The sequence below is a fragment of the Mytilus californianus genome, unplaced genomic scaffold (assembly GCF_021869535.1).
Source record: "Mytilus californianus isolate M0D057914Y unplaced genomic scaffold, xbMytCali1.0.p SCAF_2, whole genome shotgun sequence".
Classification (NCBI taxonomy): Eukaryota; Metazoa; Mollusca; class Bivalvia; order Mytilida; family Mytilidae; genus Mytilus; species Mytilus californianus.
In genome coordinates this window covers 71,110,967-71,127,450 of record NW_026262668.1, presented here as the reverse complement: position 1 = coordinate 71,127,450, position 16,484 = coordinate 71,110,967, and the positions used below count along the sequence as shown (strand labels likewise).

General features: G+C 32.1%; 2 protein-coding genes across 2 annotated transcripts; one reads left to right on the top strand and one right to left on the bottom strand.

Moving 5' to 3' along the window:
- Window positions 1-2,952: 2,952 nt before the first annotated feature.
- On the bottom strand, window positions 2,953-3,789 carry LOC127728136 (uncharacterized). The gene has a single exon (XM_052235378.1). It carries the CDS (start codon window positions 3,755-3,757, stop codon window positions 3,083-3,085), a length of 675 nt encoding a protein of 224 aa, XP_052091338.1. The 5' UTR covers window positions 3,758-3,789; the 3' UTR covers window positions 2,953-3,082.
- A 247-nt stretch (window positions 3,790-4,036) lies between these two features.
- Window positions 4,037-16,334, top strand: LOC127728106 (isocitrate dehydrogenase [NAD] subunit beta, mitochondrial-like). Its single transcript, XM_052235335.1, has 10 exons — window positions 4,037-4,108; window positions 7,691-7,756; window positions 8,120-8,262; window positions 9,435-9,575; window positions 9,932-10,064; window positions 11,171-11,304; window positions 12,257-12,359; window positions 14,394-14,540; window positions 15,131-15,286; window positions 16,065-16,334. The coding sequence occupies exons 1-10, from the start codon at window positions 4,043-4,045 to the stop codon at window positions 16,143-16,145; spliced, it is 1,170 nt and encodes a 389-aa protein (XP_052091295.1). The 5' UTR covers window positions 4,037-4,042; the 3' UTR covers window positions 16,146-16,334.
- The last annotated feature ends 150 nt before the right edge of the window (window positions 16,335-16,484 follow it).

Below are 16,484 nucleotides of genomic sequence, written 5' to 3'. Positions count from 1 at the left end.
TTTTATAATAGGGCATATATGTTCTACCCAAATTTATGGACAAAGGGAAAAAGGCAAAGTATTGCTTCAATGTTTCTTTGCACAATACCAAGCAGTGTTTCAATGATAGCAATCCTTATCTCCTCAGTGCTCACAAGCACTATGATTTTAGTCATTTTCTGCTGAATTTGAAGTATATAATTAATTAATTGTACAGTTCAGTGTGAAGATTTATGATCAGTTATAAGCTTTTTTAAGTACTAACAAAGGGAAATCCACTCAAAATGACTGTTTGTTAGCAGGTCTACAGTTTTTTAATGCAGATACCAGATGACTTCAATCCAAGATACAAGGGGACAAGATGTATTCTCTCAGACTTTAACAAGAGTGCAAACACTGAAAAGGGCTGCTGCCTTTTCTGATTATTAATTATTTTATGTTCAGTTTTTGAGATCAAGGTCTCACAAAACTTTTAACATAATAATGATCTATGAAAAGTGAAGTCAAGGTCAAATGAACCATTTCAAAAGGCTAGGTTCACCTTATAATTATTCTATACACCAAATATATTTGACATATAACCCATACTAAAATTTTTGGTTCATGACGATAAAATGTACTTTCTTTTTGACGATAAAAAAATCTACTGATTTTGACAAATCACGTTAATTTTTTTCCAAAAATAACGGTAACGATAATTATTTGAGACCTCTGACGATTCATGATAAGGGTATTTTGAGGAATCCTGATAACCAATTTGATGCTATCGGTAGTCGAAAATGACCGTTTGACGCCTGACGGTAAAGGGCATGCCTACCCTCTGATAGACAAATATGTCCCCATCCCAAATATAGTTGATCTCTGGCTAATAGTTTCGGAGAAACTGTACTTGTGACCAAAAAACATATGTTGACCATTTAACTATGAAAATGAGTGCAAGGTCTTATCACTGAAACTTTATATTGATCAATGAACTATGAAATAAGGTCAAGGTCAGAGGAACCCTGTCAGATAGACATGTACACCTTACAATACAATATCGTACATCACATATATGCCAAATATAGTTGACCTATTACTTCATCTGAGAAACTGACCAAATCACAAATACTTAACATTGACCATTTTACCATGAATTGAAGTAGAGGTCAAATGAACATGCATCCCTTGCAATGATTTTATATACCAAATATAGTTGACTTAGTAACTTGACTAATTACTCAAAATAGCTGAAAAAGTGATAAAAAAGTTTTTCATTGAACCATGAAAATGGGGTCAAAGTGACAAAGACATGCCTGACAGAACATCAGACCTTTGTCATGGCTTTGTATACAAAATATAGATCATCCAGCTCTTCTACCATCTGAAATTTAAGCTTTATACAAAAAACTAACTTGAAGCTAAGGTTAGTATTCCTATGTCTTGCAAGAGTGGCAAAAATGGTTTTTCTTATGGAACATTGTTGTTCATAACCATAAATTCTGATTTGCTGATGTCAGATTATTTCATGCATGTATATTGCAACCACATTTGTAATCCAAATTTCATGAAATGCTGATGTTATTAGCTGATTGATATTTCATGAAACTTTTGCTTTTCATGGCAATCTTTAATCCAAAATTTCTGCAAAAATTTGAAATAATTTAATCTGCAATTTCTTGAAAAGTGCACTATCATCAGATTTTTATCAATATTCTTATCTATATGCATAAGTTGTCAGTAGAGAATAGAAGAGCACAGCATGTGAAAAATCTACAGAATATTACAAAACTGGACCAATCAAAATAGACAAGACCAGCAAACAACTAATCAAAATCATTTGCACACAAACAACATGTTGAAATGAGACAAAACTGAAGCTTGGGCAATGCAAAATTCCATTAAAAAAGGGAATATTAAAAATGTAGGTACACTTAAAAGGTAAGCATGTTTTTCCCTTGGTGCAAATTAAGCCAGTAAAAGTTGTAATGAAGTTGATTCAAAATTAAGTGATCAATTGTGTCAGAATATAAACCAAAGCTTGATAAGTAGTCCAGAAATTTGCAATGTCCAGTTTTTAGTGACATCTTTATCAGCTGTGTCAGAATTTAAGCTTATGATATTGATTTCAGAGTAAATGACACAGATTCTTCTGGAATTTAAGTCTTGAGGCCAAGTTGAGGGTAACTGAAATGAACAAAACAGCTAGACTACACATGATAACTTGAATCTCTTTGTAAACTGAGTTAACTATTTGGGGTTTAAAGGAAGGTCCCTCTTATAAGAATAAAATTGGCAGATGCATATATACATCTATTTTATCAGTCATTATATTTTCCTTTCACTTTTTACTAGTCTAGTATAAATACTATTTTATATCAAAAGTGGTCCCTTCTTTCAAAATACTGATTCTGCCACTGTTGACACATGGTTAAAATTTTCATTAAACCTAAGCTTACATCATATAAAATTTTCATTAAACCTTTACATCATACATGTCATATAAAATTTTATCATAAAAAGTATTTTACATTTTTATGCCCCACCTAGGGGCATTATGTTTTTTGGTCTGTGCGTCCGTTCGTTCGTCCGTCCGTCTGTCCCGCTTCAGGATTAAAGTTTTAGGTCAAGGTAGTTTTTGATGAAGTTGAAGTCCAATCAACTTGAAACTTAGTACACATGTTCCCTATGATATGATCTTTCTAATTTTAATGCAAATTAGAGTTTTGACCCCAATTTCACGGTCCACTGAACATAGAAAATGATACTGTCCCCCTTCAGGTTAAAGTTTTTGGTCAAGGTAGTTTTTGATGAAGTTGAAGTCCAATCAACTTGAAACTTAGTACACATGTTTCCTATGATATGATCTTTCTAATTTTAATGCCAAATTAGAGTTTTGACCCCAATTTCACAGTCCACTGAACATAGAAAATGATAGTGTGTCAGTGGGGCATCCGTGTACTATGGACACATTCTTGTTGAATACGCATCAAATCAAGTCAATAGTGATTTTATTTTGTTCAGGTTTTTTTATTATATTGATCAACACAAATATAAATATAGACACTAGTTCTATTAATCATAAAAAAATAACAAGGTACTTAAACTTATTTAAGTTATTGAATTATGCTTCTTTCACTGTTAAATGCTTCAAGAATAATTGCTCCTCTGACACAAATTTCAATAAATAGTGTTTATTTTGTTGTGACCACTCTAAATGGCTTTCCTTAAATTCACTTTCTGTCAATTTCAAAACAGCATAATTGATTTTTTTAGCAACTGAACTTATCCATTTAATAGAACTATTACACGACATCAACAGGGCATGATTAGACGAGTTCTTTTTCTTCTTAATATAACAGAATGCATCTAAGATAAGTGCTAACAATTTAGCAGCTGTGTGTTCTCCAAGGGAAGAATGTCCTTCACTCAGATAATGGTGAAAATCTGACACAATAAGGATATCTGGCAAAACAGTTTTGAGATGAACTGACGAACAATATTCTGTTAACTCCTCTACTGTAGACAAATACAAGAATTTGACAGTGCCAATGGTTTTGGCATCAGGCTGTGGCATTCCATGAACAGTTTTAGGAAGAGTGACAAGTGGTTTCTGGCAAATAAATGTCACATCTAGTTCCTCTGAAGCATAGGAAACTGCTGCTTGGAATAGAAGACTTAAACTTATATGATCAGTGTCTGAGATAATTGTTGATATTTCTGAACTGTTGACTTCAGTTTCTTCAGGAGACTTTAACCATGGACTGCCACCAACTGGGAAAATATAATGAACTGTCATCTTACATTCCCGCCAAATTTACTTTGTGGTCTTCAGTTGTATCAATTAAAGGACTGGCATCGGTACTTTAAAGTCGACACTTGGTGTCTGTTATTCATTTCCTTTGTCACAAGTTAAAATGGTAAGTTTGATCAAGTTGTTTTTCTTAATGACAGTTGACTTTTATAACAAAAACAATTTTTCATTTTAATTCAATAATGAATTTGCAAATTTTAAGCGAATTAAAAAATAAAAATGTGACGAGTTTACTTTGGGACGATTTATAGTCTATTGTGACGAAAAAAGATGGCAGCTTCCTTGAGAAGGACACAGCCAGTGATTGTCCAGTCTTTTTCACGTTTTTTGAAAAATGTACGCTGAAAGAAGTCTCACATTTGTATTACTTATTAAGGATATGTTAGAGTTGTAGCTTCTGAACAAACTTTATATCCTTATTTCAACTGCATGCAGTATAATTAGCTATCGGATTTACCGGTTTACTGTGTGTCCTCTGGCTCTGCCTAACAACTGTCCAGCAGTAGAAATATAATTCATAATTAAGATAATAACGGCCTTGCTCATATTAAGGTGTTGGTTACTTTTCTGATGATGAAAATGGTGGCACAATAGTTGATAAAAAAGTTGTTTAGTTTAACAAAAAAACAATGAATTATTTTGCTGACCCCAATCACAGGGGTTTGTTACAATTTGCCGGGTTTACTATCCATACGAACCCCGTAAAAAACAGGTTTGTATGGATAGTAAACCCGGCAAATTGTAACAAACCCCTGTGCCCCAATCATGACTATAGAAATATGGTCACCTTCGTTTTCTTCCAACCGACATTTATGATTTAAACCTTGCCAAAATAATGCTTCTGTTTGGCTGTGGGAGATTATTTTTGCAGCCATGTCCAACATACCTGCCAATTTTTGGAAATTCCTATGGGTTTATTTTTTAGTGGGTGATAACATTTTCATAGGTCACATTATACACGAGATTCCAATTTCGATTTATGAATGAACTGCCCTGGTTGACCTTGGGTCTATTGGGGGGAAATTAAATGTGTCATAAAAAATTGTGACCTAAAGACATTTGCTTTGTGACATCAAATTTTTATGGGAAAAAGCACCAATTGGAAGATCATGTATTTTCGCTGTTTTGAGCTTATAACCCCTTTTCTTCTTTTTATTTGCATGATTCTTGTACTTATATTATTGTTTAGAAAAGATAGGACATGTAGCCAAAAAGGAACAAATATGGAATTGAGACCTAACTCATTGATATAATTAAATAATATTCAGAACTTAATGTAAGACAGACAAAATTACCAGCCAGCATCGTAAATGACATGTTTTGCAGTAATATTTTGCCTTAAGATAATAAATATTTGATTTGCAGTCAGGGGTACTACTTAAACAAGTGATTTCAGAATCACTTCCTCGAGTGATTTTGGCTGTGAAATATTAAAAATTTTCACACAGACTTTTTTAAATCACTGAAACAAGTAATTTTAGAAGTTAAAATGTAATCACTTTAATAAGTGTTTATAACATTTTCTTGATATTTTTCCCACAAGCTTGATTTTTTTATTGGTAAAAAGACAACAATTCCATTGAAAAAACAACTATGTACATGCAGAAACTGTCTTTTGCTTGATAAGCCTGACACTTTTACAGTTTTTTTAAAATATGCAAAAACTGGAATAGTTTGTAGATCAGGTCATAACCTTGAAGTAGATCATTCTAACTCTAAAGAAAACCAATCAGGTTACCTAATATTGTTGATCTTTGTCTGATAGTAAGAATAGTTAATGAATTTTTGATTACAGAAAAATTCCCAAGGGTACTTTTAAAAGCTTTAGCGCACTAACTTACTGCCCAAGCGCACTGGTGAAATTAATATACAAAGAAAAAGGGATAATTGATTTATGTAGGAAAATTATAGAAAAGATTGTGAAAATATGGAAAAGCAATGAAATTAGCATTTGAAGATCAAAGAAAACACTAAAATCACTTAAATAGGTGATAACTGAAATTATCAAATCACTGAAATAAGTGATGATGAAATCACTTGTTTAAGTAGCACCCCTGACTGATTTGTAAACACAATTTTGTTGTCCTCATGTGTCATGACGTGAGGTATATAATAATGGTTTTGTCCATCCGTCTGCCTACCTTTTGACATAAAGCTTTCATTCGTAGTAGAATTATTTGTCGTCTGTCGACGGTCATATTCTCTTGACTCTGCTGATTTCACAAAGTTTTCAAATTGGTCTACATTAAGGTCCAAAGGGTCCAAAATTAAGCTTAGTTTGATTTTGACAAAAATTGAATATATGGGGTTTTGATATGCTGAATCTAAACATGTATTTAGATTTTTGATTTTGGGCCCAGTTTTCAAGTTGGTCCAAATTGGGGTCCAAAGTAAACTTTGTTTGATTTCAACAAAATTTGAATATATGGGGTTCGTTGATATGCTGAATCTAACCATGTATTCAGATTTTTTATTTGTGGGGCCGCTATCAAATTGGTTCATATTGAGGTCAAAAGTGTCCAAAATTAAACTTTGTTTGATTTCATTAAAAATTGAATTATTGGGGTTCTTTGATATGCCAAATCTTACCGTGTATTTAGATTTTAAATTTTGGGTCCCGTTTTTTAAATTGGTCTACATTAAGGTCCAAAGGGTCCAAAATTAAACTTAGTTTGATTTTAACAAAAATTTAATTCTTGGGTTTCTTTGATATGCTGAATCTAAACATGTGTTTAGATTTTTGATTATGGGCCAAGTTTTCAAGTTGGCCCGAGTTGGGGTCCAAATTTAACTTTGTTTGATTTCAACAAAAATTGAATATATGGGGTTCTTTGATATGCTGAATCTAACCATGTATTTTGATTTTTGGGCCCCGTTATTAAATTGGTCCACATTGAGGTCAAAAGGGTCCAAAATTAAACTTTGTTTGATTTCATCAAAAATTGAATTCTTTGTATTCTTTAATATGCTGAATCTAACCATGTATTTAGATTTTGGATATTGGACCATAATAGGTAAATTAAAAATATTTAAGTTCTAAGACCACATTCATTCTGTGTCAGAAAACCTATGCTGTGTCAAATATTTAATCACAATCCAAATTCAGAGCTGTTTCAAGCTTGAATGTTGTGTCCATACTTGCCCCAACTGTTCAGGGTTTCGACCTCTGCGGTCGTATCAAGCTGCGCCCAGCGGAGCATTTTATTTTTTTTAATAAAACTATTTATTCCAATTGAAGAATTAAAGACAACATTTTGCTTTTAAATCATTTATTTGTTTCAAGCAATTAGACAAATAACTTGATTATAAATAGACAGGAAATACAATTGTTTAATTACATAAGAATTTCAAATACCCTGACTGTCGCGTGCCGGCATAGATCAGAAGGATTAGGGCAATTAATTACCTGGTGTGACACGGTGTGACACTGTGCTGGGAGAGATGTCGCTAATACAATAAACAAAAGGTAGCGAATTTACGCCGCAGTTGGAGGGAATACTCCCAAATTTCTCCGAGAATTTAGGGAGGGATATTGGAGTTTCCTGGTGTCACTCCGTGAATAATTGCGGTGTATGGAGTTTGGAAACATGTTCGCTTTAACTGTACTATACTGCCACTTTGATCTGACCATTTTTCAGGTGTTGGGGGACTTCTATTTTTGGAGTATTGTAACAGTGTCACATGGTCAACACAACTCTTCTGAGATCATTTTAAGAAAGCTTCGAAGGATTGTTTTCCATCATGTGCAGTTGACTATATAAAACCCTATATACATTTGAATATACTGCTATAAGGTATAATTCGTCAGATTGTGTGTTTTTGTATGATATTCTAATTTGATTTGCTCAAGGCATTGTAGAACCTACACTGTTTCTTTGTGCTTACATTTTTTTTATCTGTTATTTTTTTATTTTTCAGAAACAAGATCTTGTGAAGAATGTAGAGAGGTGTATTCACGGTTCACTTCCTGTGTGTCAGAGTGTAGTAAGTCTTGATGTACAGAAGCACTACATGTTTATGCTTTTCCTTTGTTAAAATAAGTATTCAGTTGAGAATTTAAAAGCAGATCAAAATTTTAGGATAACTTAATTTTAGTGAATTTTCAAGGAAATAGCTTTTAGTTGTGTCTTGGGATATCTACATGTACCTTGCAAACATTTTCTGGTACAATAACACACTTTATTTTGACATTAATTTATCAAGCATATTAAAATCTTAAAAACCTTTAAAATAAAAACTTTTGTCAACTGGGGAAGAAAAACAATTGCTTTTTTCTTTTACCTTGCATTGATCTCAGGTTTTGTAAAATACAAATGTAGTAATTTTCTCTCCAATATAATGTTTAAGGCCAGTCCAGTAGCTAAGCCAGTAGGGAAACAAGTAGCTACACTGGTTCCTGGAGATGGAGTGGGACCAGACATGATGAGCAGTTTAAGGGATGTCTTTACACATGCAGGTGTACCAATAGAATTCGAGGAATATTTTCTTAGGTAATCAAACACAACAATTATAGAAAAATCATTTAGCTAGTAGAACTTTGAAATTCTGAATGTTTATATAAGAAAAAGGAACCGAATATTAAAAATCAAATTGTTTAAGGAATTTTTTTTTAGAGCATGCACAAGAATACATAAACAGCCACACGTCAATGAAAGCTACTGAAGATTCAAGAAACATATTAATATTCTGGAAAATCATTTAAAGAAATCTTATATAGAAAAAAAATTCACATCTCTACTGCTAAAGTTTCCCTATTTGATACAAAGAAAACAGGATAAAAAACCAATTGAAACAGATTGAAGGAGGTGTAAGTCAAATTCTTGTTTAATTTTACCATAACTAAATTATATTGTCAAAGTTATAAAATTTTTGCTATGAAACTCAATCTATGTTTGTTATGCCACTGCCGTAGCGGAGGGGGCATTAAATTTTACCCCTGTCCGTCCGTCCGTACGTACGTACATCCCAATATTGGTTACCGTTCTCTAACTTTAGTTTGCCTCAACCAAATGTTATGCAAATTATACACAATGCTAATTACCACAAAACAAAGATCAAGTTTGAATTTTGGTGGATTCACTTTCACCGTTCTAGAGATATGCCCCTTTACAAATGGAAAAATTGCTAAATGTTTCATTTCTGTTCTCTAACTTTAGATTGCCTCAACTAAATGTTATGAAACTTATGCACAATGCTAATTACCACAAAACTCAGATCTAGTTTGAATTTTGGTGGCGCCACTTTTACCGTTCTAGAGTTATGCCCCTTTACAAATGGAAAAATTGCTAATTTTTCGTTTCCATTCTCTAACTTAAGTTTGCCTCAACCAAATGTTACGAAACTTATGCACAATGCTAATTACCACAAAACAAAGATCAAGTTTGAATTTTGGTGGCGTCACTTTTACTGTTCTAGATTTATGCCCCTTTACAAATGGAAAAATTGCTAAATTTTTCGTTTCCGTTCTCTTACTTAAGTTTGCCTCAACTAAATAGTATGAAATGTATACACAATGCTTATTACCACAAAACTCAGATCAAGTACAATTTTGGGTAGTGTCACTTTTACAGTTCTTGAGTTATGTCCCTTTATAACATATGCAAGCGGGGGCTTCATCTGTGTCCCAAGGACACATTCCCCATTTATTTTTGTTTTACTACAGTGAAGTTCAACAGGGACAGAGTGTTAGTTTAGATACAGTTGTAGAATCATTCAAAAGAAATGGTGTTGGTATTAAAGGCATTATCACAACTCCTTCTCAATTTAAAGGTGGAATATTACAGACACTAAATATGAAACTCAGGTAAAAGTCAGAATAATACTTATAATGCAAAATATAAAAAAGTATGTTATTACCACAGCTGAATATAAAAGTTTTGATGCTGATATATATAATGTCGAAAAGTACAAAGCTAACATTTGCATAAAAAAAATTCACAAAAATTGCTATGTGGAACTTTAGTAAATTTAGGGTATCACTTGATAAATATTGATTTTGGAGCCTTTCAATTTTAATTGTACTGACAAGTTGCAAGGAAATTGGTTAACACATGTTTGGTTTTATATGGTGTAAGAAGTTTCCTCAGTCAGTTTAGATTTGACATTAGAACGACATGTATAAGTGTAATACAATGTATAACATTGATTTTATAATTTCAGAGCAGAATTAGATTTATTTGCCAATGTTGTTGTTATTAAAAGTTTACCTGGATTGAAGACCAAACATAATAACTTAGATTTTGTTATAATAAGAGAACAGACAGAAGGAGAATACAGTGCTTTAGAACATGAGGTATTTACTTAACTTTAATTTTATTTGTATGCGTTTTTATACGCCCGTTTACGGGACGTATTATGGTATACCGTTGTCTGTCCTTCAGTTCGTCGTCAACATGTCAGACAATAACTCAAAAACGCTTAAACCAATTTACATGAAACTTTGGTGAAGTGTTTATATCTATTGACGTGAGCTCCCTTTCATTTTTAATAAATTTTAGATTTTACGTTTCTGAGTTATGGGGTTCTATTCATTAAAAAAGGGTGATTTTCCAGTTTTTGGACAATAACACTAAAACATTTTCACCAATTTGCAAGAAACTTTGGTGAATTGTTTATATCTATTGATGTGAGCTCCCTTTCAATTTTTATAAATTTTAGATTTTACGTTTCCCTGTTGTGGGATTTTATTTTTTTTTAAAAAGGGGGATTTTCCAGTTTTCGGACAATAACTCAAAAATGCTTTCAGCAGTTTTCATGAAACTTTGGTGAATTGTTTATATCTATTGACTCGAGCTCCCTTTCAATTTTTATAAATTTTAGATTTTACATTTCCGAGCTATGGGATTTTATTCATAAAAAATGGGTGATTTTCCCGTTTTCGGACAATATCTTCAAAGTGCTTTGGTGACTGGTTTATATCTTTTAAGATAACCTCCCTTTAGTTTTTCATAAATTTCTGATATAACATTGAGAAGTTATTGAACTTTATTCTTTGAAAAAGCGACGGGCGTATCATGCACTCATGGTGCAGCTGTTTATTCGATATTCTACACATTCATATGGTAAAATTATCCCTAAAAAGGTACAAATCAATGGAAAATATAACAATATTTTAAAAAACCCAACTGTATTGCTTCATCACAATTTATTAACGCAAGCAGAATATTAGAAATCAATCCGACATGTCAATGATGTCAAAACCACATCACATACATGTGACTTTTCTATACTTAAATACTTAGATTATACCAGCCTGTTCATGTGTCAATAAAATTAACATAATAGTCAAACTATTTTAAGTTTCACAAAATAAAATGACTAATTTTAGAATTTTTACTAATAAATGTTTAAACATTGTATATCATTTGATTCTTGTGTTCAATTGTTTTAATTTTTCAGAGTGTGAAAGGTGTAGTAGAATGTTTAAAAATCATAACAAGAGAAAAGTCAATGAGAATTGCCAAGTTTGCTTTTGACTATGCCATGAGACATAAAAGAAACAAAGTAACAGCTGTACACAAAGCTAACATCATGTATGTATGTTATGTTATCTACCATTGTTTTACAGATTTTATAGATATATAGTACTTGCAATATAACAGAAAACTATTAAAGATAAAACAAACGAAATAAAAACACTTCTAAGCATATATAAAACGCCATGAATTAAGTAAAACCAAAATATATATTCTATGACAATCAGTATTGACAAAAGACAAGTTCACACTGAAGAGAGGTAAATAACTAAAAGTTGATTTTAGACAGATTCTAGCAAACAAATAAAAGGATATGTAAATGACAAAATTTTAATGCACATGCTTAACCCATAGTTTATGTCTCTTCATTATTTGGCCTTCATCCCAGCCTGTCCAATTACTTACCATCGATCATATTTTTTTCCTGATATTTTTTGCTTTAAATATATGAATATTTATTTTAAACCTGTGAACAGTTCATTTTCATACCAGATGCAGCAAAACTATAATAGAAATTTACTTTCAGGTTGACTGTTTTAGTATTTGTTAAAAATTTGGGATGTTTTTTTTAAACTTTAAAAATATTTTGCCGTAATAATTTTTAATTCAAAAGGTTTATGCTGGGGAAAATACATTTCATATTGTTAACAATTAGCTGAAGTATTGAAACATGTGTTCAAGTTTGAATTTGTTAATTTCTTGCTATTTACAGAAAGAATAGGGTACTATAGATTTCTTGATTATGTTGGGTACCCAGTTTTGTACTTTGTGGAAAAAATAAATATTTCATATAAACTTAAATTTACAAATTTTAAATACAAGTCTATATTGGATAATTGTTTTTTGTTGAACTCTCTTAAATTCATGGTTCAGCTATTCTCTAGAAGTCCATGAACATGAGTAACCTACAAATAATGAATCTGCAGTATCTGGATTGACATACATGAAGTCTGTTAATGTGTAAAGTAATACTTTATAGGACGATATAGGTTTTAGAAATATTTTTCAGGAAACTTGGTGATGGATTATTTTTACAGTGTTGTGAAGAAGTTGCCAGTTACTATCCTAAAATAAAATTTGAAAATATGATAATTGACAATTGTTGTATGCAGGTAGGCAAGGTTCATTTCATTAGTGAGAAATGCAGTTTGAGAAATCAATTAAAACTTAAAAGTCCATTTCAAAATATAGAAAACATTATTTGAAAGGGAGATAATCTTAGTTTTGCCTAACATTGCAATTACATATTGAATTTACTGTACGATTATCTCCCTTTGGCTTATATACTTCAGTAATTACTAAAGAAAAAATATTCAAATCAGAAGTATATAATAATTTTTTGTCAAGAAACAAAGCGAACATTCATTGCTCAATAAAATGAAATTTTGAACTATTTATGTATAAAACTTCTTTTTATATGTAGTTTTCATATCCAAGTAAAACAAATCTTAAATAATGTTCCTGATAACATGGTGTAAGGTGTTCAGTATTTATCCAACATTCTCATGAAAGAGGTCAACTACTTGAATTGGATAGTAAGAAAATGTTTTATTACACTGCATTCAATTCACACCTACAACCTTTCACTTTACCAATGGCTAAGATTTTTCACAAGTTGATCAGTTAAAAAGAGATGAATTCAAACTGTAATTTGGGACCAGATATTGCCAATTGTAACTGTGAAAGGGCAGGGGCCCTTTTCACAAAAATCTTACAACTAATACAGTGTTCCAGCTAGGTGGTTTTCACAGGGCGGTCCGTCCGCCCTTTCCTGAGTGCCGCCCTGTGCCCTTTTTACAGATTGCAGGGCGCCCTGCCTTTTTTGAAGATCGATTGGTATATTATTTTGTTCGTATATGATCAGCCAATTACGAAAATTTACCTGGCGACAAGTATATGACTTTGTTTACGACCCCAAGCTAATCAACGGTTACAACAGGTGTCATTATCTGTTGTTATAGGTAATCTGTTTATCGGATGGGTCATTTAATGATCATCAACATTAATTCATTCAAATAGAATCGGTCAGTCTGCATTTGTTTTTGAACTTGAAGAAATGTTCATACAACTTGGGCACAATTAGCAATGTTTACCGTAGTTTCATGGAGAAAACGTAATTGACAGAAAGTCGAAAACCATAATCAACTCGTTAAAAACATTGCTCTTATTGTTTTCCGTGAAATAAATAGCAAATTAAGACGTATTTTTCATTGACTGCCTTCATTTTTTATACGAAAATAACAAAATCGGCCGCCATATTGTTGATCGTATTTACATCTTCTACGTACTGTTTATTATCCTCCAAAGAAGGAGCACACCCAAATAAAGAAAGATAACTCAATCTTATTTTTTCCTAGCATCGAGTAACCTACTAAGATATTATAAAATATGTCTTCATACTATTGGCTTTAGAATTAATATGTTTAGGTGTTTTGAGTCATGGGAAAAGTTAAAGAGGGTCTTAGTAGCAAGGTTGGTAGGGTGCCTTAGTCATCATTTTCTGTATTTTTTATTTTCAATCCAAATTTTCACTGTTCATTATATTCTAACATTGTGCATTTACAGCTGTTTTGTGCTGTATTGCCATTAATCACATAAAAGGTAGAAAGGTGAAACTTGTAAAGTGTGTCAGACCATAGAAACAGAATGAAGCAGGACATTTTTCAAAAAATACTGCATATAAAGCTTAACTGTGCCAAGCAATGATTTAAAACTTGTGTGACAAGCTGATTGATAAGTTTTCAGCCTAAAAAGTAGAAAGATAGTTTTTCTCTGGGCTAATGATGTTGTTCTTGTATATATATAACCAGTGATTCAATGAACAAACAATGTTTGATTATAATCTTTATTAAAACATGCCCTTTTCATATTATCATATCACGCATTAAATGCCCTTTTTCAGGATTGGCACCCTGCCCTTTTGAAATCCTAGCTGGAACACTGTAATACTGATCATAAGTTTAACGGAAATGTTCATTACTTACAAGTATTTTTGCTCATAAAATTTTTTGAGAAATGAGTCGCAGATCCTTTTGTGTAAGCACAGTAAGAGAGTTGATCGGAAAACTGGATTACTTTGTTAGGTCCCTAAGGTTAAAATGTTAACAATTTATTATTACACTATTACAAATGATATTTTATTGTAGTTGGTGTCAAATCCTCACCAGTTTGATGTAATGGTAATGCCTAACTTGTATGGTAATATTGTTGATAACCTAGCAGCTGGTCTGGTGGGTGGGGCTGGTGTAGTACCCGGAGAAAGTTATAGTCGGGACTCAGCAATGTTTGAACAGGTAAATACATCTAATTTTGAAGTAATTAGTAGTTTGATATACCATCAAACACAGTCTTGCATCATCAGATTTAATTAGTCAATTATGAAATGATGGACAGTTGTATAGGCATATTCCTAAGCGAAAAGTATGGAACTCAGTATATTTTTTGGCAACCTGTGATTAAAGTCGCAGAACTCAAGACATCAGTATGTTAATCACAGCAACTGTGTTATCAAATTGTATAAAACTTTTATATCACAGAAGGTAGAAGCTAGACAATCCGTATTTTGTATTTATAGCTATATATGGCTTATGTTCTGATATCCTCGTCCTAATTTTCATTGCTAAATGACTTACTGAAATCAACATGAAGTTTTTGTGGTTGAGCTAGATTCTTATTTACTATGAAAAATAAATAACAATGTTCAATCTATAGAATGGTTGTAAGGCCTACGTAATTCATGTCCTTTGACAGAAGTCATTTGGTTTTGACTTTACTTTTTTTTATTCAGTGATCAAAGTTAGCTTTTTTGCTAAAGCAAGTTTCTAATGAAAATCCTAGTTGTTTTGTGAATTTCTTATATCTTTGACGATAATTATTTGGTCAGGGTGCTAGACATGCCTTTGCAGAAGCAGTAGGTAGGAGCATAGCCAATCCAACAGCAGTACTATTGAGTGGTTGTAACATGCTGAAACATATACATCTGGATTACCATGCTAAGGTTATAGAAGATGCTGTACATAGAGTTATCAAAGCAGCAAAAGTAAGTTGTTCTTTGAAAACAAGAGGCGAAAGATACCAAAAGGACATTCAAACTCATAAGTCAAAAATAAATTAACGCCATGGCAAAAAACGAAAAAGATCAAAAGACAAACAACAGTATACAAAACACAACAAAGAAAACTAAAGACTGAGCAGCACGAACCCCATCACAAACCGGGTGATCTCAGGTGCTCTGGAAGGGTAGACAGACCCTGCTCCACATGTGGCACACTCGTGTTGCTCATGTAAGTACAAACCCAGGGATAAGTCTGAAATGGAGAACATTACAGTATTTTGAATACAAAGACATATAAAATTTATCTTTAACTTCAGTAAAACTTACCTGAAGCAATAACCTTTCTTCATTGTCCTCAAGTATCAGGACATGCTATGATATTCCTAAGTAATTTCAACCTTAGCTAGCTGAATATCCATGATGTCTGTCTAATCTCTTCAGTTTAAAGGGGTTCTCTGTAAACTTATTAACTTTAATTATTTATTGTAAACATTTAAATCAGAATGGTTTTATGGTCACTAGTAAAAGCATTCTATAAGCTCTCTACTGCCTACTTTGGTTAGGTAATTGTTGGTTTTTATCATCCAATGGCTAGGAGGAGGTGCATATTTAAAAATACAATTCTTTTTTGATTATCACATGCAATATTGAAAAAATGAAAGTTAAAAACATAAAAAGTTGTTTCAAACTTTCGCACTAAAAATATACCACTTTACACACATGGTAAATTAAACTATTACTTTTTTTCTTTTCTTTTTTTCAGGTTAGAACCAAGGATCTTGGCGGTCATTCTACAACTAATGACTTCACTCTTGCCGTTATTGACCAGTTACACAACAATTGATTTTGGCTGATAAGAGCATTGTTTTCACCTGTTCTGATTACTGAAGGACTTATTAACATTAGTCTAGATCACCAAGATACTCTACCTAATAGTGGTTTTTGTTGTTTGTCTTAGATCTGTGATATTAATTCATGATATATCTGTTTTACTAGTGCAATATATTTTGAAAACAAAAATCTTTTTATTCTCTTTCTGGTTGACTTTTTAATAAAAAGTGGCCATATTCATTCAGATCAATTGATCTGAATTCATTGAATAATTATTCTTTTCAAGGAATTAATGCCATCTCAAAAGTTCTCATACAATATCTAGATAAAAAAAAAAGAGAGGCAGAAGATT

Bases quoted from the DNA above. Each gene is read 5' to 3' on its own strand.
- LOC127728136 (XM_052235378.1), bottom strand. From the start codon at position 3,757: ATGACAGTTCATTATATTTTCCCAGTTGGTGGCAGTCCATGGTTAAAG.
- LOC127728106 (XM_052235335.1), top strand. From the start codon at position 4,043: ATGGCAGCTTCCTTGAGAAGGACACAGCCAGTGATTGTCCAGTCTTTT. The intron at 10,065-11,170 runs GTATTTACTTAA...TTAATTTTTCAG, and splicing joins ACAGTGCTTTAGAACATGAG to AGTGTGAAAGGTGTAGTAGA. The intron at 14,541-15,130 runs GTAAATACATCT...TTATTTGGTCAG, and splicing joins ACTCAGCAATGTTTGAACAG to GGTGCTAGACATGCCTTTGC.